Genomic DNA, 26,651 nt, shown 5'->3' on the forward strand with positions numbered 1-26,651 from the left:
GCTGCACATTGGTGACGTAATTAATACAGATATTAGTATTTCATTCTCCCTAATTCAATACGGCACCGTCTTTTAGCCCAGATGCGAAGAAACAAATGATTTATATTAAAATAAAAGAGAAAATAAAGTTTTTTTTGGATAAAATTATAAGGAGAGATGAATGGAAATATTGTTTTTTAAATGAAAGAAGAAATAATTATGTGCAAGTCTTGATTAAATGATAAATTATGTGATAATGCTTATTATATATGAATTTTTCATTTTTATAAGTGGCCTTCATCGTAATAAGAAAATACTCCAATTTATTGAATCGGGACTTTGGGATGAGTACGTCATAAAAGTTTACCTAATTCAGCTATTTAACTGTAATTTAGCTTAGTTTCAGTTTGCGAATTTTGTTTTTTGTAGGTTCTGAATTGCATTCTTAATCTCCCCTAAATATAAAGGTTAAGTAATACTCCTTCCGTCTCAGCTTTTAGTATCCAACTTTCCTTTTTTGGTCGTCCCATATTTTAGTATTCATTTCTATTTTTGGTAAACGTATGTGAGACCCTTATTTCACTTTAATTATTTTAATTCTCACATAAAATGTGAGACCTTTATTCCACTCACAACACATCAATCACTTTATTAAAACCCGTGTCGTTCTCAACTGGATACCAAAAGCCGGGACGGAGGGAGTACTAATAGACTAGAAATAACGTTTACGTGACTTATCTCCTCTCCCCTAGTTTCTCGTGCCAAACAAATTGCTGTCCGCCCCCATCTATGGACACGTCAGCAGCATTTCGTTCCTAAATATGAAGCCGCGCCGCACAGAGTCAAAGCTCAGACGATCGCATCCCCGCGTAATTTAGAAGAAGCAACCGTCACGTTCAGCTAAAATGCACGATTCACACTCGCCCGCTGATCGGAGGCTCAGCTCTCTGCTCCGCCACCTTCAAGGATCGCCGCTCCACGCAGCCAACCCCTGCCTCGCCGCCGCTCCCACTTCCGCCGCTCGGATCTCCGTCTTTGATCATGTTGTTCGGGCGCCCGAAGACCCCATTCTCGGCGTAATTCTCAGCTCTCTCTCTCTCTCTCTCTCTCCCTCTGTGCAATCATATTTCTGATTTCAGCTGCCGTGATATTCCGTCAGTAGATGGTGACCGAGCTGGCTGTATTTTTGTGCGAGCTGTGGAAACATGAATAGTTGAGCTTGAGAAAACTGAATTATCTCCTGTTTTCGCGTGATCTTCTATGTTGATACGTTCGTTCAGTAACGGGTGATCGAGAGGATTGATATTTCTGATTGCTGTTGGTGTTGTTTTCTCGTATGATTCTGTGTTGATTGGAATGATATTCATTTTTGAACGTTTTTTTTTTCCTCTTTAGCCTTGACCATATGAAAGAGGTTATTGATTTAGACATCTCGCTATTGTTTTGATCTCAAGCATTTTGAACATCGTTTCTGACATTAGTCATATTGCATGATTGTTATTGTTAGCTTTAGTCATATTTCCTTTTGGTTTGATGAATCAATTTGATTATCGGTGGGCTGTATCATTCTATGGTTCCCTATCTCTCTCTCTCTTCAAGTTTTGGATCGAAACTGCATCTTATTTTATTAGTTCTTTCATGGATATATGGAATCCTAATTACTTTGTTTTTGAATAAATAGGTTACTGTTGCTTACAACAAAGATCCGAGCCCCGTTAAGTTGAATTTGGGAGTTGGAGCGTATCGGACAGAGGTAATGTTTTCGTGCTTTGGCATAGTAAAATAAACACAATCAAGTGAATTTTACTAGTAGCAGCCTTCAGACATGATTTCTTCTGGACTACAGGAAGGAAAACCTCTTGTTTTAAATGTTGTGAGAAAAGCAGAGCAGATGCTAGTGAATGACAGGTACAAATCCTATCTTGATACTGTTCTGTTTGGAAATTAAGGTTTATTGATTTTAGTAATTTTCACTTATTGATTTGCAGATCTCGAGTGAAGGAGTATCTTCCAATTGTTGGATTGGCAGACTTCAACAAATTAAGTGCTAAGCTCATACTTGGTGCTGACAGGTAATGTGTCAATCGTTAATGCTGATCTTGGAGAAAGTTAACAATGAGGTTATGTCTGAACTATTGTTGGCCTTAGTCTTGAATATTAGAGAAGACATGGAATAGTTAGAAACACAATTTATCTTCTCCAGTTTTACCTGATCGATGTATTTGACAAGCTGCAGTATCATGTGTCTGGTCACTGCATATATGTGTTATAGTTGATTTCTTGTATCGAACTACATTTCATCCAATTTCACTTTATTCTGTCAATAAGAAGAATTTTGAATCTGTTGCTGATTTTACCTACTGTGTGCTATCTTTGTCCTTTCCCAAGAGAGAACTTTTCAATTTAGAATAGGGTCTCTGGGGGTGGTTGACCCTTGTCCTTCAGAAGGAAAAACTTTGCATTTTCCTTTACTAAAACAGACAAAATATGGTTAGAAAAAGACAAAATTATGAAATGCAGATCCCCTATTTTGGGTGGTTTCCCTGAATTGTAATATTCATGATCTGAGATTTATCAAGAAGTTCTCTAAACTATTAATAGAAGGGTTTTGCTCTTGGCAACTTCGTATGAAGTTGGATTGTTTGCCTGACTCTGCAATTGCGATAGCAATCTCATCTAAATATCCCATGTACGCAGACATAGACTCGTAGTTAACATTCACCACCCTCTTACAATATAGGTTTCCTGCAGCAACCATTTTGGTTCCATATCTTTGATTTTATCTTTATCCATGCTATTATGTTTTTACCCACACAAGATTGATATGTATTTCCCTTTTCACTTGTAGTCCTGCAATCCAAGACAACAGAGTTACTACTGTTCAGTGCTTGTCTGGTACAGGCTCATTGAGGGTAGGAGCTGAATTTTTGGCTCGGCATTATCATCAAGTAAGTCTAGTTCTCTTGCTGCTATCTATTTAATGTTTCTATCTTCTTCTTCTTCTTCGGTAGCCACATGAATATTCAGCCGCAAACTTTTGTGTATGGTGTTGCAGCATACTATTTATATCCCTCAGCCTACATGGGGAAACCATGTTAAGGTTTTTGGTTTAGCTGGGTTAGCTGTGAAGACATACCGCTACTATGATCCAGCTACTCGTGGACTCAATTTCAAAGGTTGGTTCTTTCTTCTGTACAAGCTCAGAATCTAGGTTTTTGTTAAAAGGAAGGGTCTATTATTTCTATCATGGATGTCAAATATTCTTAGAACTAGGGTGTACTAAAGGCAGTCACATTTCTTAACCAAAAAAAAAGGAAGCCTAAAAGTTGCTCAGTTTTCTATGTGAGGCAATTTCATATTTTGCATGAGTAAAAAGTTAATGCCAACAAGAATCAGCAACATACATGTTTTGGTGTTATACACTAAAAGTGATACAATAGAGGTGGACATTAGAAACTGGCACTTTCAATATTTCACCTTTTTCATTCTAGCATCATTTATCATTAGTTGAAAGATGCTGGAAATGATTGCTGTATGTTCAAATGTAAAATATTTCAACTCTGTCTCGACTTTCCACTAAAAGCTTTAATACATTCTTTTGTGCAAAAAATAGGCTTGTTGGAAGATCTTGCATCTGCTCCTTCTGGAGCAATTGTGCTTCTTCATGCATGTGCTCATAACCCAACTGGTGTTGACCCTACTGCTCAAGAGTGGGAGCAAATAAGACAGTTAATGAGATCAAAGGCATTGTTACCCTTCTTTGATAGCGCCTATCAGGTAACCGAACTGTAGCTCATTGAGGTTGGGAATAGTTCTGATCCTTGGCATCTTAAAATATCAAATGTATATGTATTGATTTCGAGATCAATTTTTTCTTTAGGGTTTTGCTAGTGGAAACCTGGATGCAGATGCACAGTCAATCCGGATGTTTGTAAATGATGGGGGAGAATGTCTTGTGGCTCAAAGTTACGCAAAAAACATGGGGCTTTATGGGGAGCGTGTTGGTGCCCTGAGCATGGTAAGTTAGCTAAGAAAATTAATGTCACAGAAGGATTAATTCCACTTCTTCAACATGTGCCATGTTCTGCCAATCTTACCTCAACTACACAAATGTGGGGCATTCAAACAAGATCTTTTACAACCTACTTGCTGGTCTATGATAGAAAAATGAGGATTTTGCTCTTTATGTTTCTCTATGCTTTAAATTGTGAATGGTCAACTTCCTAAGACAGAATAGAAACGAATTGACTTAATAACATGTCATTCTTTGTCAAAGATAAACAGTCGATACCTGTTTCCTTTAGATTCTTGGAGCTTTGAATGTTCTAATTTTTAGAAACCTATACAGCTATGCTGTTGGCTTACATCCTTTTTTCCTTCATAATTTGTTGAGTTCACTTCAGAGATTATTTAGGTACAAGGATACATTGTAGTTTGAACAGATGAAATTGGTTAAAATTGTCTTTTTGCTTTCTTTTTTCTACCTCATATACGTATTCAGTTTAATGCTCATTTTTTTCCAAATTTACAGGTGTGCAGGTCTGCTGATGTGGCAAGCAGGGTTGAGAGTCAGTTGAAATTAGTTATTAGGCCCATGTATTCAAACCCTCCGATTCATGGAGCGTCAATTGTGGCAACAATCCTCAAGGACAGGTGTTGAGTAAATGTCTATGGTGCATGAAATACACTAAATTATGTTTTGCTAGATGAATAATACATATAATCATAAAAACACAAGTAAAACAACTTTAGAAATATACAAGAGAAAATAAGCATATATTTATGACTTTATAGAGCATATTCGTAATCAACATCTCCCTGCAGAGCTATGTTCCAAGAATGGGAAGTTGAGCTGAAGGCCATGGCTGATCGTATCATCAGCATGCGCAAGCAACTGTTTGATGCATTACGTAGTAGAGGTATCTTCTTCCCCCTATGTTGGGTTGCTACATCTTCTTCAGTCGTGTTTATTTCGCTTTGAGAAACTGTACATCTCATGTTGGCAGGTACACCTGGTGATTGGAGTCACATTATCAAGCAGATCGGGATGTTCACTTTCACCGGACTCAACTCAGCGCAAGTAGCCTTCATGACCAAAGAATACCACATCTACCTAACATCTGATGGGTAAACCCAATTTCTTATCAACTCTCAACTTCTAAATTATCTGTAAAATGTCTTATGTTTAAAACATCGTGCCCAGAAATACAATCAATATTAGGTAGAAGTTAGCAGTCAAAACTAGAAAACATTGCTATCAATCATCATAATTTACAAGTATGGAGAGTGCTCATACACTCCTAGGAATGGTATCTTCAAGATTCAGTTGATTCTTTAGTCGAGCTTGAGGCTAGCCGAAAGGTTTGAGACTAAGGTCTATTAAACACCGACAAATTTTGCATTAACATAACCAGACATCTCGACGATGGTTGCTTACTCTGTTGTAAAATCGTGCAGTCGAATAAGCATGGCTGGTCTGAGTTCAAGGACAGTGCCACACCTTGCTGATGCAATACATGCTGCTGTAACAAAAGTAGCCTGATCTTCTGTGGCTGGAGATTTGGTCATATCTCAACTTATTTCCTCTCATTTTAAAGGTGATGTAAACAATAAAAGCCATGGAGAGAAATTTTCTAGGCCTAAGTTTTTGTATCACATCTTGTTGTGGCATGATCATTATTTTCATTTATCTATTAGAAACTGTCTTATTTTATTGCGATCAAGTTGCGTTTGTGACATTATATATGAACACACATGGCATGTGATGTGGCGACGGCTATTGTTCCTCCTTACATTGAGACAGCCGTGTAGACATTCAGATGCTCAAAAATTGGCATCGTGATATTATTGATAAAATGTGAAAATATTGTTTGGAGGAAAAAAAAAAAAAAAAAAAAAAATGAAACGCTGTGACATTTATGATATTTTTCTTGTGATTTGTTACCTATTGTTTCCAAATTATTTTTTATACTTAATTTTCTTGTCAACAATTCAGTTTGCACTTGATTCGAGTTCTTTTTTGTTTTTTTTTTTTGAGAATCACTTGATAAGAGTTTAGCTTGCTCTAGTTTCGAGCTGTGATTCGTCGCGTGGTGTATAAAATATTGCTTATATGTGTTGATGCATATAATATGTAGGGGTTAACGTAGCTAAATACTCCAATTATTTTTATTTTTGCGTTTTGCATCAATTTGCAAATATCAACCATAGTAACCTCAACTATGCTTTTAAGCGATTTTTATATTCTTCGTCAAATACCAGCCAATTTAAAGTTGATTATGTGTACCTAATTTTCAATATTCCAAACGTCGCCGTTTTACTTCACGTTTAATTTGAATAAAGCTCAAAGAAAAATCATCGTTTTACTTGAATTTTAAACTTATATTCGAATTTGGGTTTTCAAATTGAAATACGTTTTAAGGTTCGTCTTATACTTAGGGCTAGTTTGATTTCCATCTCAAATTAACTTTAGTTAATTAAACTTGAAATAATTAGTATGGCTCTAGTAGATTAGTATTATATTTTAGGTGATTGATATGTAATATTAAAAACTTAGATAACACACACGCACAGTTTGGTTTCCTTGTTTAACTTGAAGACTAATATACAGTTTTACAAAAATGCCCTTAATAAAATAAAAAAATTACAAGAGTGCCTATCACTTATCAAATCACCTTTTCATTTACCAAAGAGGCGCAGATTCACGCAGATGAAAATTTTGGCGGGTTTTCCCAATTTCTCCATCTTCCTCAAGCTATGGCTCTAATCTCTGCGTGACCCCATTTTCAAGCAGCGAAATTGTTGAAGTTTACCAAAATCGCTCACATCCCTACTACTCTCCTCTGGAAATTTGGCACCGGTGCTCTCGATTTCGTTCGACATGAGTTGTACCCAAGAAGGTATGTAGATTTCCTTTACGATATTTTTGCTTCATAATAATCGTTCATTTATCACTTGTTCATGCTAATTGACCTCGATTTGTTAAGCGAAACGATCGATTCTGTACTTTGTCAAATTTATCAGTTTTACCCTAACATTGTGGTCTAGTACAGAAAATCGTTCATTCGTTGATGTAGCTTTTTAATTTTTAGAAAAATCATATATTTGTAGATTATCTAATACTTGTGCTGCGCATTTTCGTGAGATTTGGATACAACTAGTGGCGGAGATGGAGGCAAGGCTAACAAAACCGATAAGACCAGACGTATTTGGTCCCCACGCGAGGAAGACATCCTTATTGCAGCGCTTAAAGAACTGGTAGCTCAAGGATGGAAATCAGACAATGGGTTTCGAGGTGGGTATCTTAAGAAGCTTGAAGACACGATGAAAAGAGAGTTTCCTGGGACGGACCTGAAAGGAACACCTCATATCAATTCTAAGCTATGTACGTGGAAGAAAAATTACAATTCTCTAATCGAAATCTTGAAGCCGAGTGGAGTTGGGTTCAATCTGAAAGGAACATTCATGATTGATATTGATAATCATCAATGGGATGAAGTTCTAAAGGTAATCATCACATGAGAAAAAGGCAAAGAAGTTAATCTTATGATTTAGATTCATGAGTTTCTATAGCTGTCATGGTTAGATATTATTGTTCAAGTTTATTTCCCAGTATATAGAATGGTTTATGTTGGTATTGTTGAGTGCGCGTCATTGGCTACTGTGGATGGATAGGTTTACAAAATTCTGCATATATTTGGAAGTAAAATAATATACTCTTAGCTATAGGAAGCAATGCCAATAATAGCAGATAATTCTCATACGCAGTGCATTGTATCACACCAAAAAACTGATATCAAAGTAATGACAGAAAAAAAAAAAAAAATCACAAAACAAAATTTACTTTCATCATTTAAATTCACTCTCTTATGCATTATTTCCCATGGATATAAAACCAAATTTCATACATGATATAAAACACCGTGAACAAATTAATCATATCAACAGTATAGTTCAAAACTCACTTATACACCATGTATATATCTAAAGAATTGAAAGAATAATATATACCATGATTCAAAACCAATAAAAACACCCTTTTCAATTGATGAAATTGAAAAAATCGATTCAAAATTAATAGTGAAACAAAGAGAGAAGAATGAGCTTATAATGAGACAAATAAATAGAAAAAGAAAGGAAAAGGAAACATCATCTGACTTTTTTCTAGTTTTGATTCAAATAAAACTGGTAAGAACACAGAACAATCTGTTCAACTCTTTAGTCACAATTTTATTAACCTCTTCTTCTCACTTTCCCACCAAACACGCACCATCAACAAGAAAACCAAAGTGGAGACATAAATTAACCTTGAATATAAATTAGGGGCAGATTTAAAACCCTAGACGGACGCGTCCCGACGACCAGTATTTCTCAACGAGAAATATACAACCTTGAATCGTGTTTGGAATGCGAGAGGGGTGCAATCTTGCGAATCGGAGCTTCGACGGTGATCAATGGTTTCGTTCTCCACACAAAGAAGGAATCGTGAATCGGCGATTCTGGAAAAAAAAATATGAATGAACAGATGTAGATATCGAAAATGAGGGCAAAAGTGAGAAAATGTGATTAAGTAATTAATACTGTTCATTTCAAGTCAAATAATCGGATATGGGTTGAAGGATTAATTACCCTAAAAGCTACAGGAGAAAAAGGACGGGCCTTCTATTAGTGTAGGGCCGATAAGTGTTTTAAAAAAAATACCAATCACCACTATTAGACTAGATTACTAATCTATTTAGGACTAAACTAGGAAATCAAACATGCCCTTAGGGTTCTTATTCAAAGATAGGGTAAAATTCGATTTGTTCAATTCTTCCACCTCATACCCATGCAAATTCAAAATCAAAGGGAGGTTGAACCGATGGTGACCTCTTCAAGTGTTTCATACACGTTCCCAAAGGTTTCTCACAAACCTAGGAAGTGTAATTCGTTTGATGAGGAATTAAGATGCGAACATGATCTTCCTATCGAAAAAATTTAAGAGTAACCTACCATCGAGGAGCCATTAAAGTATACTCCTACTGGGGCCTTCACGTGTTACAACTGCAGTACTTTGGGGGGATTGCTTCAATAATGGAGGGGACCAAGAGATCTTGAGGGGGGGGGAGTGCTTCGAATAACCCTCAATCGGGTGTAATTTTATCGCCCAAATGAAACGACGTCGTTTTACTAATCAGAATATCCACGTATTGACATGTACCACTTTTAAATCAAGTCATTTAAAAAATTTACACGTGGATACATTATTTCGCCGGATGTAAAATCGCTTAATAGCATAGTTGAAGTATAATGTGGTTGTGGCTAAAATCTTCAAATTGATGCAAAACACAAAAATGAAAATAGTTGAGATATTTAGTTGCGTTAACCCCTAAAATGTATGTTCTTTTATATGTATATATACTTTTGTTTTTCATTTCATTTGCATATAAATGAAGAGTAGAAGCGTTATTATTTTGATCAAATGACACTCCGAGAAGAATAAATCATTTTTATGTTGTTGTGCAAATACTTTATAAGAAGTCTCTTTTAATTAGAAACACTTTTTTCTTTCCAGAATTGGGAGTACATTTAAGAGATAATTTAAAATTCAAATAAATATCAATAATTAAATAAATAAATATAACCTTTTAGGTGCTGATATCTCCTCTAGCATCTACAGCTTGACGGACCAAAACAACAAGAGAAATCTGTAACTTCACATTGAACATAGCTATTTATTAAGAATTATATATTTAACATTTTATTGAGGTATATATGAAAACTGAATTGTCAATTTTAAGTTTCTTAATAATAAGAACACTAAAAAATATGTCGAAGTACACATCATCTAAACAGCAACATCAAACAAACAATCAATTCAATCAAAGTTGATGGCCTCAAAAAATAAATTGAAGGTATTGTATAAATCAATGCATTTTACATGATCATATGCCTTTTGTTATATATGGTATCCAAGAATATAAAAAATCAAAATATAGATTATACGACACATATATATATTACAGTAGGATTGCTCTAACCATGGATGCCTGCCTTCTTCTACCTGCAACTCTTCAACAGATAGGAAGAGGGGCTTCTGAAACTGGTGCTGCTTGAAAATCTTGCAGATTCTTTTCCAGGTGTTCCGCATTCGCTAAAATCAAGCGTGCGTCTCTCCGTCTGCAACAGATTGGTAATGCCATCACAGTGAGAGTTAGAGTATGTTCATATTCTCAACAAGGAAAGCGCATTTTTTCATTTATCTAGACAGGCTTCACCTCTCAGCTATTATGCAGAATATATTGAAATAGAAAGCATAACATAAGCAAACCAGCCACAACGCTCATTCGACACTAAGCAGTCTCGTTGCATTAGCAAAATACGAATTGGTGTAGAAAAAGAAAATTAAGAATCATTATAAACATATACCATGAAACTTGAAGCAGAGTCTGGATTGTGGTCGTGCTCTTTTTCTTCGTCATGGTTTGTGAGACATTTTCCCTTCATTATGGTTTCAGGAGTTTCATCTCCGAGAACCTTCTGGGCGTCAGCAAACGCACCTGCTGTCTGCTCTCCTAATTGCTTCATTAACCCGATGGCATCATAACTTCCTTCCCCTGGACTCAAGAAGTAGCCAATGTCCTGCCAAAAATACATACTATGAGATAACATGAAAAAATAAAGCAAAGAAAACAATGATCTGACTTGAAATAATACCTCAATTGTTATATCTGTATCAACTCTTGGGCCTGGACCAAAATTGTTGATAAACCAAGGGGACTTCCAAGCAGAAGGAGAATCCATAGTCCTCTTATATGGTGTCTCCACAAATCTGCAAACAAAGGATCGAAATACAAGCAAGTCAGAAATGTCACAGAACCCCAGGAATAATAAAGAAACTGGTACTTAAGCAGGTGAAATAGTCTTACATGTTATTGTTTTCATTGGCTAGACCTTTGCCAGAACTCTCAACTTTCTTTGCTGAAGGACTCGAGGATTGCATAGTCGGAGTTATAAACGAATTAGTCCTGTCCTTTGAACACAATCGAGGAGAACAAAGGACAGAAAAGCATGTATCCGAGGAAGTTAAAATGGCCCCATGTTTTGACAAAGCATCTAATCTTCGTGAAGACTGTTTTGTGAGCGCTCTAGCACTTAGAGAAACCGTTCTATCATTCTTGATTATAAAACGGTCGGGAGAAAAGAATAGGAGGTCATTCACATCATGTTCAAGAAGGACACCAGAAGACTCGTTTGCCTGCCAGAAACAAAATTGCAACACATCAGAATTGCAAAAAGAACCCAGGAAGGGCGATGCCAGTCAGTTATTTGAACATTCTTGTGCGGTCCTACAACTAGTGCATCCACAAAGAATAACCAAACTCGTGATGAGGAATGCAATGCAGTACAGAAAATGAGACCAAATTATAGACAGCTTTGCAGCAAAATAGTTTTAGTAAGGCAAGTGGCAATTAATGTTTATATTCACAAACTATTTCATTCCAGATAAATTTTACATTCATCACTTATTGGTATTTTTTAAGATTCATAAATGCAGAAAGAAGCCCATTAATGCCAATGAAAAAAAAATAGAGTACTCACCAATTCAGTCGAGTCCTTTTCTGCGGCGCTGTTAGTTCTGAGATCAATGGGAGCTGTCTTTTCAGTCATACTGTTCGAACAATCACTGCCGTTGTTATTAAACCCTTCTGCTGTCATTTCCCTTTCTGAAATGACAATGCTTTTATTGCCTTCATTTGGTTCCTGTCCAGAAGCAGGAGCAGCATTTTCCTTTTCCATACAAGACACTTCAAAGCTTCTTCTGTTTGGCGATAGTGAAACCAGTTGTCCTTTTTTGTCTATACATTCATCAAACATAAAATCTAACCGGGGAAAACAATTGGTCATGTTCGAATACGATTCTTGGTTTCTAGGTCCTTCAAGCTTCTTTTCACCTCTCTTTTCAGACAAAGGAGACAGCAAGTCTCTGTGTCTTTTCTTCAATATTGATGGTGTGCCTGTAAAAGTTTTGGCAGCACTTTTGAGAATAGCATCAGGGCTATCATCTCTGGACGGTGAATCCCACAGTTTGAATGGAGTCATGGAAGATATCATCAGTTGGCGGATGCCGAGTGGGCTGTACTCTTGATGCATATCGCTACCTGATTGTATAAGATCACAACTGAAGAATGGTATATCCAAGCTTGGAAAACGTGGGGGCTCATAGAATAAAGCTCCAGAATCCTTCTGTTCTTCAGTTTTAGTATCTTTGCCCATCAAAGGACAACTCTCAGAATCATTGGATGATGTCAAGACAAAATCATTAACTGAAACCAGCTTGGGTGTTTCCTTTTCCTCAACGGAGTTATCTTCACATTGCAAGCGATCGGATTCCTTGGGATATATAAAGCCATCGTGTGTACTTGGTGGATTAGCTTCCTGATCTGCATGTAAAGTACTGTACTGATTTGGATCAGTATCAAACATGAGCTGACCATCAGCAGCAGGAACTTGCACAGGGAAGGGAACAGATTGAGGAAATGAAGCAGCCAGCATATCAGAAGGCGTATAACAAGATTGTGAAGCAAAAGTCTCATTTTCAGAAAACTGAAGCATTGAAGAATGCTGGAGCAATGCTTCTATGTGGTTTATGACTTCAGAAGGGCAACATCCACCTTGATCAGCATCAGTGTATAACATCCTGCAGTCTGAAGTAGCAATCATATTTGGGGTATCGGCATCTACAGCCATGTTTACCATGGAAGTAAAAGTCCCTGATGGCATATGAGATTCTTGCTGAAAGGGTACTTCTTCATGATTAGTATTCTGGCCACTTGAAGATGTTAAGACAAACATTTCGGATGACTCTTGCCCCAGATCTAGCAAAGACATGTCAGGTAGTTCATTAGGATGTAATTGCCAATCTTTCCCCGCTAAGGCACCCCAATCTAGAGAGAAATCATGCTCAAGAAACTTGTCACTCAGTTCACAAGGTGCTTCTGGTATAGAAAACGCTGCTTCTTGAATTGCTGGACGATAATCTTCAGAGTACTGAATTGAATTTGATTCTTCAGCTATTCTACAGTCCCCCACAGGATGTACAGTTGTGTTGCTTGTAGTTCGAGAAATAGTAGCAATGTTAGAACCTTGACTGCATTCAGAAGCTTCCTCTGCTTCTATTCCGCCTCTAACAATACTATTGTCTTCACTGCTTTGTTGTGCCTTTGAAGAGGAGGAAGCTTCTGACTGGTTAGGAAGAGGCAGACCTTGGAACTGTGAAAGTAATCCCGAAGCTAAATACATGTCCAATTTCTTCTTGACAGAACTATTCCAATGGTTTTTGATAGAATTGTCAGTTCTGGTGGCAGACATAGGCAGCAAAGAGACTCAATATGAGTAACAGCCATGAAAATGGACATACAATATAGAGTTTAGGTGTGTAAATGAGCTAAAGCTTCAAGTAGCTAATACAAGTTTAGGTACCTCCCAGGCAAGAACTTAGTTAACTCCGCCCATTTGTTTCCATAAATTTGATGGGCACGGATCAATGTCAATTCCTCATCCTGTGTCCAAGCTTCCTTGTTTATGTTGGGATTAAGATGATTGTGCCACCTGAAAAAATGAACGACACCAACATATAAAGCATGACAATAACACAAAATGCAGAATTAATTACTGTACAGTTTCTGAACTATGAATATTTAAGTTGTCAATTGTGGAAAGAATATATAAGACACAAAAATCAACGGAAGCTCCTGCAAGGTTACCTTTCACGACACTGCTTCCCTATACGCCCAGGAAGATGATTTGCAATCGTAGACCACTTTTTGGGTCCATATTTGTTGACCAATTCAATTATTACTTCATCCTCCTAATCATGTATCAAAATTGAAATAAAATGGGCTCTATAAATCTTATAATAGAAATAAACCGAGAGTGAGACATCAGATCTGTTGATGACTAGACAGTAGCCTAACCTCTTTCGACCATGGACCTTTGACAAGCTCTGGATTAAGAACTTTCTGCCACCTATGCAGGCACTGAACATCTGTTCGGTCCTTGAAACACTCCGCTGAATATATCAGAACATACCACAGTAAGTGAATTGAATAACTGACCAACAATAAAGATTCTAAGAAATTTAATCATATGTTGAATCATGGATAGATTGGAAGAAGTCATTCCAACTTCACGTAACATATTGAATCTAGTACTTAAATCATAAAAGAGCAATAGCTAAAAAGAAGAAAATGGCAGACATGATTACAAGGATAAATTATGCGTTAGAAGTAGTAGAAGTACCCACTTCCAGTGACACTACAAGAAGGCCAAGACCCATTTTTTTTTACCTATCTTCTTCCAATTTTTTCCTTTGAAGCGTTGAACAGCCATTCGCAATATCTCATCCTGTAAAAATTTAAAAATAATTATATTAGAGTCACAAACTGTCAAATTCCATATTATATAACGATAAAATTATAGTTTCAGATATAGATGGTACATACAACTGAAGCCAGCATATTGCACTGTTGAAAAGGGAATGCAATATGAACTGAAAGTTCACTCTTTTACCCAATACATTCCTATTCAATCTTTAACCTGTTGTGTGTATAGACTTATATAATTACAACTATAAGAAAAATTCTTATTGACCTCTTCTGCAGTCCATTGTCCCTTCGTCGAACGCCGTGTTGGGCCACTCGTTCTCCTGCATAAAACAGCACGAAAAAGGTCATATATATAGATTAATCTGACTACTATGTATTTGTGCACATTAATCTGACTTGTAAATTAAGCGAAAAGATGACATGAATTTCTTAACCAGTAAAAGTTCTTGAAGTGTTCTTTATCCATTTGCTTTTCTTTAAAAACAGGGGGGAATAGGATATTCCCGAGCCACTGGAATTTGTTTACAGATTACACAACTTCGATGAAATATAAACTGGTTGCACATAAAAACATAGAGAAAGTACCCATGTAAAGGTCGAGCTCTTTGCAGACCATTTTTTGCAACATCTGAAGGGTTATTGTTGCCTGTCCTATCAGTTTCCATATTTGGCTGATAAATTTATGTCTATGCCTCCTCCAACTCGTTGGCAATTTTCTTCAGGATTTTTTCCACAAATCATTATAAGCTACCCTATAACAAGGTAGGAACTGTCTGAATCCAGGATGAATCAGTAGCTACGAGCGTGGAAGGAAGAAAAGAGACACGTCAGGATGTGCACATAGAAACACAGATAGCAAGCATTAACTAACAAGTAAGAAAACACAAACTCTCTATTTCCTTAGTAATACAAGAAACTCATTTTGATAAACCAAAATTTTATAATTTCAAGAAATTGTTGCACACTATAACTATTAATTGCACTAACTACCTGTGGGATGTATTCAAGTGAAACGAAATTACACTTTTCAGTGATGGAACTGTACATCAGAAAAAGAACCATTTCTCAGCTCTTCGAATTGAAATTTTGAATTTTTCGAACGGTTGCATTGAAACTGGAATAACTCTAAATCCGAACACCGCATTTGACTTGGTTATTGATGGGCCACTACTCAAATAAACCCAAAAATTCAATCAATTGTAGATATCAAGAATAAAAGTGAAGATGCATCATAGTCCAATACAACCACACAAAGAAAATTCATCAAAAAAATCAAAACATCAACTCTCAAATTAATTTATCAAAAGATCGCCTCTTGGCTCTCGCCCAAACAGAACCATCTTAAAACTCGGATTAAGAAAAGAATGAATTAAAAAATGCTGTAACAAACAAAAGACCAGAAAGTAAAACCTTCAAGACACAAAAATTAACAGGAGTCAAAGTGAAAGACCCTCTTAGACTAGGGTTCTAAATCCACGCTATTCCTCATACAAACACCGCAACTAAATCCAGAAAGATAAAGAATTCCGCCATCTTGCTTCAATTGAAAAAAAAAACACACACACACAACGGAGAATGAAAATTCAAATACTCACCGAACCGAGCTCAACGAATTTCAATCCAACTGCAGAAACACCCAAATTCCACCCGATCACTCGCAGATCCAACAGAAAATTCATACACATCCACGCATCCAATAGAATCAGAAAGAGAGGAAGGATCCGCTAATTCTCGGTGAAATTTGGGAAGACGAGTAGTGTGTTTTCTGCGATAACTAGTGCGTGAAGTGTGTGTTTTAGAGAGAGAGAGTGAAACCCAATAAAAAAAACGGTCCAAAGAATTCAAAATTAAAGAGTGCGGAAGCTTTGTTTGAAACCCCTGAAGGTAAATGTCGAACTACTTTTCTGGCGTAAACGGCAACGATTCCGCCACGTGGCGTGATCTTAATTCGTAGTTTGGTATATTATTCAAAGGTTTAAGCACAACGGTATTGTTTGGTACTTTTATTAAATGTAATTAATATCTATATTTGTCAAAAAAATTAATAGCTATAGGATAAAAATAGAATTTTTTAGCAATTGCTTTATTTTTCCAAAAATGTCAAATTTCCAGATGATATTTGGTTGTTTATTCATCCTCTGCAATAAAGTTTTTTAAGGAAAGGAAACGTTTTCAGGGTAATAAAATTGGTGTTTTAAAGAACATAGTATAAAGTTATTTTATTTGAAATGAAAATCAATTGTATTATTTAGAAGATTAATCCCTTTTATGATTCTTAAATCCTAATATTTGTTGTGGTCGGCTTTAACCAAAATAAATTTTAAAAAAATAAAGATCACGAGAGAAAAATTAAAACCCAATGAAACAGAAGAAAGTTGTTGAGTACATGAGATTCAAAGAGAATCTCTTATGTCCAAGCCTTTCGATTAGAGCTCCGACGAAAGCTTGAGAACCACAAATAAGCATAACGGTGACAATGATATACTTCCTCCGTCTACGATATAATTTTCACTTTTGTCATTTTAGTCCGTTCATAATATCATTTTCACTTTCATTTATAGCAATATGGTCCACATAACATTTTATTTTTCTTCACATATTTATAGTGGGACTCAAACTCTACTCACTATTGCAATTACTATTCACTATTTTTTTAAAACTCGTGTCGTCCACAATATGGAAATGATATCGTGAAAGGAGGGAATATGTGTGTAATTCTGGTGGATTTTGTATTGAGAGAGAAGAAAACATAGTAACAATATGCGAAAAATGTATTTTATTGTTGGAGATAAGTTGATAGTCGATGGAGCTTTTATCCATAAGTAATTCAAAATGAGCTTTTATTTGTTAACCACAATAATAATTCGTGTAATTAATAAGTTATATGAGCTATTTTATATAAGTTGATTTTACATTTTAGAAAGTGGCCTATTAAAATGAAATGTTTAAATATGTAAATATGACATATAAATTGGGACGAAGAGAGTATAATAAGTGAATTATAATTTTCAGTTCGAAATCAATAGTTTTAAATTAAGAATACTATTATTTAGAATTAACCTTAGAAAATTGGGAATAAGCTATGAAATCGAAATAAATAAATAAAATTTAAATAAAACTCTCTCCATCTTAATTTAATAGGCTATAAGGCTTAGAGCACTCCCAGCAGAAATCACAAAATTATGCTCCTATATTTCTCCCTAAAGCTTCCCTGTTTAATTTTAGGATCTCGATTTTATAAATGCATACACCAGATCTCCTATTTTCTACATAAAAATAATAATTATGTGTGGGTCCTACTAATTATAAGCTTAAAATAAATTTAGGGTGGGTGTAAATTTAAGATTGAATTTAGGTAGGTGTAAATTTTTTTGTGGGCCCCATCCAATTTAGGGGATCTGCTGGATGCATTTTTTTATCTCATTTTTAATTGTTTTAGCTTAAATTTAGAGTTAGTGATGCATTTAGGTGATCTGCTGGGAGTGCTCTTAGGCACACATGTTAAGAAATAAATATTTTATAATAAAATAGAAGAAAGAAAGTATTTTTTTAAGGTATACTTAAAAAAAGAGATAAAAGAAAATATTATTTTTTTAAGTAAAGAAGAAAATTATTTATGAACCACAATAATAATATTTGTGGTCCATAAATAATTATGGACCACAATAACTATTTGTGTAAGTTGTTTGTTATGCATTGATTTTTCATTTTAAAAAGTGACCTATTAAAATGAAATGTTTAAATAAATAATACTCCCTCCGGCCACAATTTAAAGCTCCACTTTGGTATGGGCACGGAGACTAAGAAAGCTGAAAAATGTGATGTGCATGAAATATAAGAGCACCCACAACGCGGGTACTCGAGGGGCTACTCGAGGAGAGGGGTGGACTCGAGGAGGGCGTTGCGGGGGGGAGATACTCGAGGCATACTCGAGTCTTCGAGTATGCTCGAAGGGGGGGAAGGGATGGCGCGTGCAATGCACGCGCCCTAATAAAAAAAAAAGGAAAAATTGGAAAATTCGAATTTTATTCGAATTTTGACTGCACCTCCTCGATTTGCGCACTTTTGACCGACCGTTTTCAAATTTTTTTTTTCTTCTCCTCTTTAAAAAACCCCAACTTCTCCCCACCATCTTCACACCTCTTCTTCTCCTCTAATTTTCATCTCCTCCATTTCTCTTCAATAATTTTCTCTGTCATGGATCCACACAACCCTTTCTACGATCCAAATTGGTGCCCCGATCTCTCCTCCGATTATCATCCTGATATGCAGCTCCTGAACACGGATACGACGCACATGACGGACGCACAACGTGCATTGCACGCGTCCATGGTCGCCGACGTGCTCAGGCGTCGTGGTCTATCCTAGGCTTTTAATTATGTGATTTTAATGATGTTTTAGGTGTTTTTAAATTTTTATGTAATTTTTATTTTATGTTTTAGGTAATTTTAAATTTTATGTAATTTTTTTTTTATGTTTTAAGTAATTTTAAATTTTATGTTTAATGGCGTATTTAACTATTACAAAAATATGTTATTTAAATTATGCAATAAAATTTAAATGAAAAACATAAAATCAAAACTAATATTATCAAGTAGGCTATCAAGGAACCCCAATGCAGCACTACCTACTCAATAACACAACCACTATCAAGTAGGCTATCAAATAGGCTATCAAGGAACCCCATTGCGGATGCTCTAAGGGTAGTTGACTAAAGTGATAAAGGTGTTGTGAGTGGGTCCACTAGTGATAAAGTGTAGTAAACATAGAATATAAAAATGATAAATGTGTTTTAAGGTGGGTCCATTAGTGGCAAATGGTAGTAAATATAGGAAAAAAAGAAAAGTAAAAAAGTACAAAAAGTATAATAGGGCTTTAATTTGTAGACAAAAAATTAAGAGCAAGTAGAGCTTTAAATTGTAGGCGGGAAGAGTATATTAAATTGAAACGAAGAGAGTATAGCAACTGAATTGTAATGTTCAACTATAAATCAATAGTTTTAAGTTAAAGGTGTGTTCCCTTTGATTGATAAATTTATCATGAGAAAACAAGGGATAACAAAAAATTCTCCCTTTAAATACTTCATTTATTTTCTCTCATTTATTATAAAAGAGAATTTCACCATTTCTTATTCATTATTTTAATTTAAAAGAGATATATAATATTATCACACCAAAAATAGAGGAATAATATTACCACTCCTTTATAGGGCTGGTAAATCGGTCGGTTCGGTTAAAACCGAACCGGTTTACCGGGTAACCGGAACCAGTTAAGGGCCATTTTCGATTTGGCCGATTAACCGGACCGGTTAATCGGTTAAATAGGATTTGAACTCTTAACCCTTGAAAGAAAGAATAAAGTCTTATCCACTGCACCAATTCATAACTTATGATAATTTAGAACAAAAAAAAAATTATAGATACTTGAAATATTAATGTATTATTTAAATTAAAATATTAAAATATAAATTAATTAATTTAATATAAAATAAATCGGTTAATCAGTTTAACCAGTTAACCGATCGGTTAAACCGATTAGTGATGAACACACTAATCGATAACCGAACCAAACCGGTAAAAATCGGTTATCGATTAACCGAAAACCGATTTTTCCGATTCAGTTACGGTTAAAACTAATTAACCGGAACCGGAACCGGTTTTTCCGATTCTTTTAAGTGAAAAGAATGAATGAAAGATGATAAAATTTTCTTTTATAGAAAATGAGGGAAAAGCACGAGGCATTCTTCTTTGATCGTAGAAAAATACGCGATCAATTTTTTATTATTCTTCATTTTCCTATGAGAAATCTCGACTCATTAGACGGTGTGACACAAACTTTCATGTTAATACCACGCTCTCTCTATCCAACCCCCCAATGATGAGATGCAGCCATACAAGTCCACAACAAAGTGCTGAAAACAACTCATTAGCATTAATGGGGTGAAAATGCAAGTTCATTTCCCCACAAAAACCAAATATTGCAAAAACTGCAACATACAAGGCAAAAAAAAGCTCCAACAAACTTCAAATCCACCTTAACACGGTTGATTCTTCACTAAAATTTGTTGTTGACAAAGACAGATCATGAACCTGCATTAGGATTAGAATGCTGTGATTCTGAAAGCAATCTCAGCCTCTCGTACGCCTCGAAACACGCGTGCGCGTAGTCCGAGAGAGCTCGGAAGATCTCCGGCAACCGGATCTTGAGGCTTCCGAGGGACTTCTCCCTCACCTGAATGCAATGCTTCTGATGCTCCTCCATCTCCTCGTCCATCCGCTTCTTCAAGCTCTCGACCACAAACTGCCTCTCCGCCACTGGGTCCTTCGTCCCGCTCTCCCCTATCTTATCAGGGTCGCCCTCGTCTGGGGGCGTCCGGCGGTGCATGTACTTCTGGTACCATTCCTCGAAGGCTTGTTTCTTACGGACGTACTCTCGTCTCGTCTCCTCATACTTCTCCTTCAACTTCATCTCTTCCTCCTGATGGAGGATGATCGTCTTGATCACTGCAGCGAAGGACGCAATGGCGCTCTTCGCCACCTCATCGGGGAGCTTCTCCAGATAGTCATGCCACGCGCGGAGCAGTGGCTGGATCGGAGGGTTCGGAGCTCTCGGGGGCGACGACACTTTTTCCTTCAAGCTGCTCTCGATGGGGATGAGATTCAGCTTCAACCAGTTGCTGAGTGCGGCAATGTACTGTCTCTGACCGGTCACGAGCTTCTCGAACTGCAAGTGCCATTGCTCGAGAACAGTCGCGAGCTGCTTCGTCCGCTCATGATGGTGCTTGCTCGTCTCAATTAGAATGCCCGAGACGTCGAGGGATTTGAGGTCTGTGACAATCTTGAGCTGGCCATTATGATGTATACACATGGATTCCCACATCGTCGTCATCCTTCAAGAAATCGACATATTAAGCAACTGCGGAGCACAAACTTCTCAAACCAATTCATACCATTTGAGATATTTCAAATTGTTTCAAAAAACAAGGGTGCATATAAAAATCGAAGATACAAGGCACCAACACTCACCCGTGAACGAGCGCCACGAGTTTTGGAAACAACTGCTTGTCGCGTATATCATTCACTTCTGAGACGGTCGAGTCCAAGGATTGCATGTCAACTATATATCGGGTATGCAAATGACTAACGGCAGCTTTTGCTTTCTCCAGTTGTTCAGCACTAGCATTTCGTTTTTTTAGCTTATTCAGCACACCAACTTTTCGTTGATATTCACGTTTCATAAGCTCACCTGCCTACCCATGCCAAGATAACAGAAAGTCAAGACTAATACCAAACTACGAAATACGAATTACTAACATTTCTCAGAAATGAACCTTTATTTCTTCGTACAGCTTTTTCTCCCATGCTAGCAATTTATCCAAAACAGTGGCATGCGTCTCAAAATCATCTGGATCGAAGTTATCCTTGGGTGCCTCGCCATTAGGCACGCCCTTAAAGGATTTGTTCCAAGTAATAACTTGCATGACTCGAGCTGCATGATCGATGTGCCCTGAAATAGAAGAAGAGATCATCAACCCACATTTCTATGGTTTCCATAAAAAGAAGTTCACAACCGAATCTAAAATCAGAAAAGAGATGACATAATATGAAAGGACGAGATGCCAAAGAGCAAATTATTCCAAAAAACTACTTAAAGAGGTTTAACTTTGACAGTAACTTTTTGTTTTACTAGAGCCTACTCCAAAACATTCAATGTCCCAGTTTAAAACAGATATACGGGTAGTTAAATACGGTGATAAAATCAAACATATTAATAGCTATTGAGTAGTTAATTTGAACATTCAATATGTTCAAACAGTATTGGCATAATTTTCATTGGAATTCGAAACCATATCTAGATGTTTACAAACAGCTACCAAGAATTACTATATTCTCTACAAGATCTTTCAAAGTTAAATACGCCCGACATTGGAATAATATCCTTTTACAATATGCATTTGGTGTTCAATGCATTTATCCAATATGAGGTTATGCAAATTTGTCCTAATTGTTAGAATAAAAGGTATGCATTAAGGTTTTAGATTTCAAAATTCAATGTATATGTCATATCACGATTCACGTAAATGACTATTTTATATCGAACTTCAAATAGCAAGGCTCGGAGTTCCTGCAGTTGAGCAAACAATCGATCAAAGAGTTAATGCAGGAAATCAGATTGAGCAGGCAGTATCAAAATCTCAAAGTAGGCACATTTAAGCAAAATGATCACCTCGATTATCAGCAAAATTCGAGTGGTAATGCAACCTTGTGGCCTCGAGCATCTTTGAAACGGCCTGTGAGCTTTGGGAAGCTTTAAGGAAATGATCATCGATCTCACCCAAAATCTTCAACAAATTCACACCATTACTATTTCCTGCCTCATTCCCACCAAGAACGGTTCTGCTAATTGCAGGGGGGGCGGTGTTAGAGTGCATGAACTTCGGGGCTGGGACGGATGCTGGCGTCTCCTCAGGCGTCTTGAACGCCTCAATCCACTCGAACCCCACTTGCTTCTCGGGTGTCTTGAACTCATCATTCCCAGCCACATTCTCAAATGCTTGATCGAGGTTTCCATTCATGTCCTCGGCATAGCCCCCCTCACCTTCCTCCACAACTTCATCCAAATTCGAGGAGGGCATGTTGTCCACAAAGAAATAATCCCATGCCATCCCTCTAATCTCCGATGGGGTCGTGGCCGGATTAGGAGGAGGCCTTATCGGAGTCTCGACTCCAGCCTCATCAACCCCTTTCTTCGTCCTATGAAACCTCCCCTTCTCCTTCTCCTTCTCCTCCTCCTCCTCCTCATCCTCCTCATAAATATCGCCCTCGTGAATAGCTACCCCTTTCATCTTCCCCTTCCTAACCGAATCCGACAATGCTGCCGGCATTGTCACCGCCCGCTGGAGGGGCGACATGGGAGAGAAGCTCGGCAGCGGCGGGGGAGGGGGAGGGAGGTTGGACTCCATGGGCGACGGAGGGGGCGGAGGGGGGCGCTCCGCAACCGGAGGGTCCGCCGGCGCCGCCGTTTCCAGCGGCGGAGGAGGGACCTCGCCGCCGGCGAAGTCACTCAGTGCGGCGCCGGTGTCCTTAAGCGAGACGGAGTAGCCGGAATGTGCCGATGCAAAAGCATTCCTCGCAACAACAGCCTCCTTCATCAAATTCCTCCTCTCCTTACATCTAGAAACCGATTCCTCATTGTCTATTTTCGATTGCGCACACCCCATTTCGATCTTCAATCGAAGAGGGCTTTTGCGAGCCTTCACATTTACCAAAATAAACCACACACTACGTTTTCAAGTAAACACACACCTACACACAACAAAACAATTCAAAAAGAATGAAAAAAAATCAGTCAGTCCCTCTTCTGAAAAACACAATTTTGCAATGGCTTCACCACAATGAAGATATAGATTCAACAATTGGACTAGCTCACACACATATCACAGCGAGAATCACACAGAATATGCTTCCATTTTCCTAAAACCCAATGAATCTAGCATGATTCCTACTTTTTACCAAAAAGGGTCCGAAGCAAAAAGGGTTTCGATAAAAGGGTCTGAAAAGGAACACACGCGAATACAAAATGCAAAGCACCGCCTCACCTGCGTGTAAATCAGCAGCTCCAGCCAGATTCCACACACGAAATCTACACTACAAAACTCTGTATCTATAAACAGAAATTTATTTAAAATCTCTCCTTTTTTATTTTTCGGTGGACATGAATGATGAATGCTGAGGGTGAAAAAGGAGAAACGGACAAATTTCTCTGCAGAGGGACAACACTGCACCGAGACGTACAAAGCGGCACAGAGAGAGAGGGGCCGGATTGTCTCCGGTTCCTTTTCCTGAAGTTGAGTGCTTTTGGAGAAGAATCCGGTCGATTGAATTAGCGATTTAGGCTTCGAGGAAAAGGCGCGAGTTTTATTAGTTATGCGATTTATTGGGGGAGGAGATTTGCGGAGAGTTGGTGCGGTGGCTACTGCGGTTTTCAAAAAATGGAAGGAGTAACGGTCACAACAATCGAGGTGGTACGACGACGTTTCGGCCTTTTTGGGCAAAAAATGGAGTAATTTCCAACCCCATTTGACAATTGCTTTGCCCCATAATTTTACAGAGCTTTAGATATGATTAAATACTTATTATTAGGGATGTCAATTTAGCCCGAAACTCGTGGGTTGGTCTGATTAATCCGTCACCCGAGAGGGTTAGAGTTGAATATTTTCAACCTGATAAAAGTTACAATCCGATTAGTCCGTAACCAAATAGCACGGCACCCGATAGGGTCGGCCCGACTAACCCGATGGGCTAGCCCGAAACCCGAATACTTAATATTAAATATTTAGATATAAAAATAAAAAAATGACAAAATATTATAAAGTCTCATCATTTCACTTTTCTATATTTTTTAGATGCTTTGCTTCTATGAATTCAAACTATTGTTGAATATTTTATTGTTTTTTCGTTAACAAAGTTGAACATTTTATTATTACCAACTTATTTTATATGTTATGCAATCTTGATGTTTTTTTCAATATCTTATATTTTTGCATTTCATGCTTGCTACATAATTTATATCTTTAATTTCTATGTATATTTTATACATTATACATTAGATCATTAAAAATAACAAAATACAAATGATTATTTTATTTTACGCATTTAAGCTGACTAGCCCGAAACCTGAACGTTTAGGGTTAGGATTGAAAATATATAACCCGACAAAATCCCCAGCCCGATTAGCCCGAAACCCGATAGGGCTGGCCCGAAACTCGGTGGGCTGGCCCGATTGACATCTCTACTTACTATGTCCTGTTTCCATAATACTCCCTCCGTCCCACTTTATCTGAGACTCTTTCTATTTAAGGCGTCCCACTGTAAGTGGGACTCTTTCCTTTTTTGGTAAAAAATTTACCCTTTAAACACATTTTCACTTTTTCACCTACAAATAAAATACACTTTTTTTAATTTCCGTGTCCAAAAAAAAGGTCTCACATACAGTGGGACGGAGGGAGTAATATATTTCGTTACAAATGTCTAATTCTTTTAATAAATAATTAAAAAATTAATTAATTAATGGATCCATCACTTATTCTCTATATGTACCTACTTTTACAAATCTCAATTTATTTCTTTCTCTCCACCAGCTTACTTAATCTATTAATTACACATTTCTTAATTTCTGTGTCTAAAAGTAGGGATGTCAAAAAAATCTGAAACCGACGAGTCGACCCTGAAAATTTTTAGCCCGAATGGCCCAAACCGAAGATAGCTCGAGCCCGATAGGGTTGGCCCGAAAATCGAGTGGGTTGGCAAAATTAACCAAACATTTTCTTAATAATTGATTATTAAACTTTAATACTTTACTTTGTAATTTGATATAACATTTTTTATGCTTGTAGGATATGTTTTGATTTTTCCCAACGGCTAATAACAAACATTTATAATATAAAAGTCAAAGAAAGATAATCATTTATGTTATATCTATGTTATATCTATACAATTTTTTTATCAAAAAATGAAATTAAAATAGATATTATGTAAACTTACGTTAAAATAACATTAATTTTTGTATCTAAAATAAGGCGGAATGTCTTGATTTTAAAACACGACATATTTTTATTACAAGAATATCATTATCTATAAAAAAAAATCAAACATATAAAAAAATCGTAAACTTACGGGCCCGAAACCGAGTGGGTTAGGGTTAGAGTTGAAAAATTTTAGCCCGAAAAAAAAAAAATAAAAAAAAATAAAAAAACGACTAGCCTGAATCGAAAATAATGGATTGGCCCGAAACCGAGTGGGCTGATCCTATTGACATCCTTATCTAAAAGTAATTGAACATTTGTAATGGGACGGAGGGAGTATTCTTTTAAAATAATTATTATATTTAAAATTCAATTATCTATTAATGATATATAGGTACCAAAATTTTATACTTCCTCCGTCTACGATAACATAATCGAATTTGTCATTTTCGTTCGTCCGCATATCTTAACCCTAGTTTATATATAGTGATGAATTATAATATACAAAAATATTTTTTTTAATTACTACAATAAATTATAGTGTTATGATTATGTTACAATAAATATGATGAGATTATTATTGATACATAAATTATTATTATTATTATTATTATTATTATTATTATTATTATTATTATTATTAGTAGTAGTATTATTTTGAGGAGATTGATACATAAATTATAGTGATTTGATTAATTTCAAATGTTTATAATTTTGATGAGCATTAGAATTGACTAAATTCTTGATAATTTATTTATTATTTCGACTATGTTTTGCAACAT

General features: G+C 36.6%; 3 protein-coding genes across 4 annotated transcripts; 1 reads left to right on the top strand and 2 right to left on the bottom strand.

The window, feature by feature from the left end:
- Positions 1-736: 736 nt before the first annotated feature.
- On the top strand, positions 737-5,702 carry LOC131024931 (aspartate aminotransferase, cytoplasmic-like). Its single transcript, XM_057954491.1, has 12 exons — positions 737-1,055; positions 1,661-1,732; positions 1,826-1,887; positions 1,968-2,051; positions 2,828-2,927; positions 3,035-3,155; positions 3,593-3,756; positions 3,860-3,997; positions 4,511-4,632; positions 4,804-4,898; positions 4,986-5,106; positions 5,437-5,702. The coding sequence occupies exons 1-12, from the start codon at positions 885-887 to the stop codon at positions 5,519-5,521; spliced, it is 1,335 nt and encodes a 444-aa protein (XP_057810474.1). The 5' UTR covers positions 737-884; the 3' UTR covers positions 5,522-5,702.
- Positions 5,703-9,834: 4,132 nt separating this feature from the next.
- On the bottom strand, positions 9,835-16,189 carry LOC131024898 (transcription factor MYB3R-1-like). 2 transcript variants are annotated; one of them, XM_057954447.1, is made up of 13 exons: positions 15,941-16,188; positions 15,336-15,512; positions 14,931-15,141; positions 14,611-14,665; positions 14,307-14,364; positions 13,935-14,029; positions 13,725-13,828; positions 13,441-13,569; positions 11,560-13,315; positions 10,887-11,215; positions 10,675-10,789; positions 10,387-10,599; positions 9,835-10,137 (listed from the first exon to the last, which is right to left on the bottom strand). In XM_057954447.1, exons 3-13 carry the CDS (start codon positions 15,008-15,010, stop codon positions 10,018-10,020), a joined length of 3,054 nt encoding a protein of 1,017 aa, XP_057810430.1. In that variant the 5' UTR covers positions 15,011-15,141; positions 15,336-15,512; positions 15,941-16,188; the 3' UTR covers positions 9,835-10,017. The 2 variants fall into 2 exon arrangements, with proteins under 2 accessions (XP_057810430.1, XP_057810429.1); XM_057954446.1 differs by lacking the exon at positions 15,336-15,512 and having other exon boundaries at positions 15,941-16,189.
- A 4,065-nt stretch (positions 16,190-20,254) lies between these two features.
- LOC131024905 (protein ALTERED PHOSPHATE STARVATION RESPONSE 1) lies at positions 20,255-24,232 on the bottom strand. The gene is made up of 5 exons (XM_057954457.1): positions 23,944-24,232; positions 22,572-23,650; positions 21,676-21,851; positions 21,371-21,594; positions 20,255-21,234 (listed from the first exon to the last, which is right to left on the bottom strand). Exons 2-5 carry the CDS (start codon positions 23,563-23,565, stop codon positions 20,427-20,429), a joined length of 2,202 nt encoding a protein of 733 aa, XP_057810440.1. The 5' UTR covers positions 23,566-23,650; positions 23,944-24,232; the 3' UTR covers positions 20,255-20,426.
- Positions 24,233-26,651: the final 2,419 nt, after the last annotated feature.

This window comes from Salvia miltiorrhiza, chromosome 5 (assembly GCF_028751815.1).
Source record: "Salvia miltiorrhiza cultivar Shanhuang (shh) chromosome 5, IMPLAD_Smil_shh, whole genome shotgun sequence".
Taxonomy (NCBI): domain Eukaryota; kingdom Viridiplantae; phylum Streptophyta; class Magnoliopsida; order Lamiales; family Lamiaceae; genus Salvia; species Salvia miltiorrhiza.